General features: G+C 41.5%; 1 protein-coding gene across 1 annotated transcript in view; it reads left to right on the top strand.

The window, feature by feature from the left end:
• Nucleotides 1-2930, top strand: part of dlk1 (delta like non-canonical Notch ligand 1) — a 7507-nt gene extending 4577 nt beyond the window's left edge. The window contains exon 6 of the mRNA XM_014212233.2: nt 12-2930. Coding sequence (XP_014067708.1) covers nt 12-804 — 793 coding nt within the window. The 3' untranslated portion in view covers nt 805-2930. The remainder of the gene's footprint in view (nt 1-11) is intronic.
• Nucleotides 2931-3295: the final 365 nt, after the last annotated feature.

The following is a 3295-nucleotide window of genomic DNA, read 5'->3' as shown; positions in this document are numbered from 1 at the left end:
TTACCCTTCAGCTCTCCCTGCCAAAACGGTGGCACCTGCTCCGACGCCGGTGGCTTGGCAGCCTACCCCTCCTGCGCCTGTCCCCTCGGATTCGCTGGAGACTTCTGTGAGATTGACACGGATAGCTGTAATCCCAACCCCTGCCTCAACGGGGGCAACTGCACCGACTACGGCCCTGCATTCACCTGCGCCTGCCCCGTGGGCTTCAACGGCCCCACCTGTAACAACACCCATGTGGACCCCCTCTCCCCCTGTGCTAGTACCCCCTGTGGGAACGGGGGCACCTGCGTGGTGGGGAGCCAAAAGAACAGGGCTGGGATGTACCATTGTCTGTGCCTCCCAGGGTGCACTTTCACTGGGCATGAATGTACACCGACCCAGCAGCCACACAGGCCCAAAGCCAAACTCAGGCTGGCCAAACTCTCCCCACCACACTACAGCCTACCTGCCCACGCCTTCCATAAACTACTAAGGCCCCCCGAGAGGGACCTTCTCAAGATCAGCCTGAAGGAGACGGTTCACTCGGCCTCTGCCGCCAGCCTGGTCACCCGCAGTCAGCTCATCTGTTTCGGGATGCTGGGCCTGCTCACCTGCCTGGTGATCCTGGGAACTACAGGTATTATCTTCTTCAACCGCTGCGAGACGTGGATGGCCAACGCCAAGTACAGCCATCTGGTGCGCCAGCAGAGAGAGCATCTGTTGAGAGCCAATAACAGCGAGGATGAGGGGGGCCACTCTGTCAACATCATCCTCCCTGAGAAGATCAAGCTCACCAGCTTTGGGAAACATTACACGTCAATCTGACATGTGGGTATTTTGACTGACCGTCTGCATGAGGAGTGTGTTTGAATGTGCAAGGACACCTACAAAACAAATGGAGAAGGTCATGGATTTAAAATAGATTTTAAAGAGAAAACTGAGGCTCCCTCTCTGAAAAATGCAGTTATTCTGTTCTAATGTAATCCACTATATGTGGAACTTTCTTCAAATAAGAGGATTGATGCTAAGATGTACAGGCAATATGCCTGGAAAAGAAGGACAATAATGTATGCCTGCCGAATTTTCAGGACATCCACAAGCTGTCGTTTTATCTCTTTCAGATGTTAACTTATAACATAAAAGTGCTTATAAAGCAAAATAATATTTTTTAAAGCAAAATAACCAAAACAACTGATTTTGATTCTTCGAAGATTTTGATCTGAACTAATTCAATATTTAACTTTCCATTTTTATACTGTAGTTAATTATGCATGAAATTGTGTACAAATTTCAGACTTTAAGTCAATTACAGTGGTTATCATAAAGCCCCAAGTTTATCATTGTATTACAAATCCTATTGTAGATATGCTGATATTTTGGACTAGAACCAGTGCTTTTGATGGTTAGATTCTATTAGTATTCAGATTGCTGTTGGTATTTGTCTTCTACATATTGTTGTTAGTGGATAGAATACATCTGCTTTTACAGTATTCAAGTGAACCACATCTTTGCATTTATACTGCTTTTTAGTTTTTGATTGAATATCTCTCTCTCTCTCTCTCTCTCTCTCTATATATATATATATATATATACACACAAATATTATCAAAAAAATATGTCTGGAAATATCAGCAAGTATTGTCAATCTGTAATGAGCATAATACAATTGTTTCGAACCACCAGTAGTGGATGTTATAGTACCTTAGATATTCATCCCATTTTATGTCTAATTAGTATTCTTTTGAAGCACCAATTAATTCAACTCTATAATTCAGCAAGTGTATTTACCAATATGAATGTGACTGCAAACTCCTGCTTTGAACAAAACTCCATCCAATTTCTGGTAAAGATTTCATACCACAACACAAACATCGACCCCTGCAGTTTGTTTGAGGGCAAAATAGGATTAAAATGTGGGTGGCTTTAATTTACTTTTCCAGGCCAAGAAAATGTGGGTTGGAGCCATTAATCACTGGAAATGTCAACAACAAAAATAGGATGTTGTGTTTGTGTGTTTGGGGCACCAGCAGGAAGTTGGGTACCCAATTTTCACTCTAAAGTAGTCTGCCACATGAAATTTCAAACCATAAACATTGTATAAAACACAAGTGAGCAGTTTGGATGTCGTACTCTTATTGGTAACATTCGATTAGTTATAACCCACCGGGCAAAGACCTGACGTCAACATCAAATCAACATCCATATTTAGTTTTAACTACGTTTATTTAATTAAACGTGATTTCACCTTGAAATACTGTCATTGATTTGTGTTTGAAATATAGGTAAAAATGTTGACAAAACATTTATAAAAACATTGATATTCGTTGTCAGGTATGTTAAAATAGGTCTTTCATAGAATGTTAATTCAGTGTTTTTGCCAGATGGGAAAGGGCCTCTTGTCCATCCTCAGTACATGTTACAATGCTATGTGCTATGGGAAAGGGCCCCTTATGAACCCTCAGTACATGTTACAGTGCTATGGGAAAGGGCCTCTTATCCATCTTCAGTACATGTTACAGTGCTATGGGAAAGGGCCTCTTATCCATATTCAGTACATGTTACAGTGCTATGGGAAAGGGCCTCTTATCCATCTTCAGTACATGTCACAGTGCTATGTGCTATGGGAAAGGGCCTCTTATCCATCCTCAGTACATGTTACAGTGCTATGTGCTATGGGAAAGGGCCTCTTATCCATCCTCAGTACATGTTACAGTGCTATGTGCTATGGGAAAGGGCCTCTTATCCATCTTCAGTACATGTCACAGTGCTATGTGCTATGGGAAAGGGCCTCTTATCCATCTTCAGTACATGTCACAGTGCTATGTGCTATGGGAAAGGGCCTCTTATCCATCCTCAGTACATGTTACAGTGCTATGTGCTTTTACTGTGATTTGGTAGAATATTGCTTATTGTGTTTTTCTTGATCTTTGCTAATAAAAATATAAACCAGTCTTCCTTTTTCAAATAAGATACATTTATCAAATACTGTATCTACAGCCTGACAGCCATCCCAAATTTATATTTCAACTTACAGGTCCAAATATATGTTTTTTCTCAAGAAGACAAACCTGGATAAAAAAAAAAGGTTAAATAAACTTCCTATCCTGGTCAGTTCGTATGGATTCTGGGCCTGTATCCTCAAAAGCCTCTCAGAGAAGAAGTGTTGAACTAGGATCTGTCCATATAATATTATTAATTATGATATAAAAGGCAAAACTGATTCTAGATCAACACTTTGTGAATACAGGCCCAGATCATTGTGTGGGTTCCTGTATCCGTATCCCGGAGCAGATTTTACAGAATGGTGTTTGCCACC

This window comes from Salmo salar, chromosome ssa01 (genome assembly GCF_905237065.1).
Source record: "Salmo salar chromosome ssa01, Ssal_v3.1, whole genome shotgun sequence".
Taxonomy (NCBI): domain Eukaryota; kingdom Metazoa; phylum Chordata; class Actinopteri; order Salmoniformes; family Salmonidae; genus Salmo; species Salmo salar.
The sequence above is the reverse complement of the archived record's forward strand: the minus strand, read 5'-3'. Positions and strand labels throughout refer to the sequence as shown.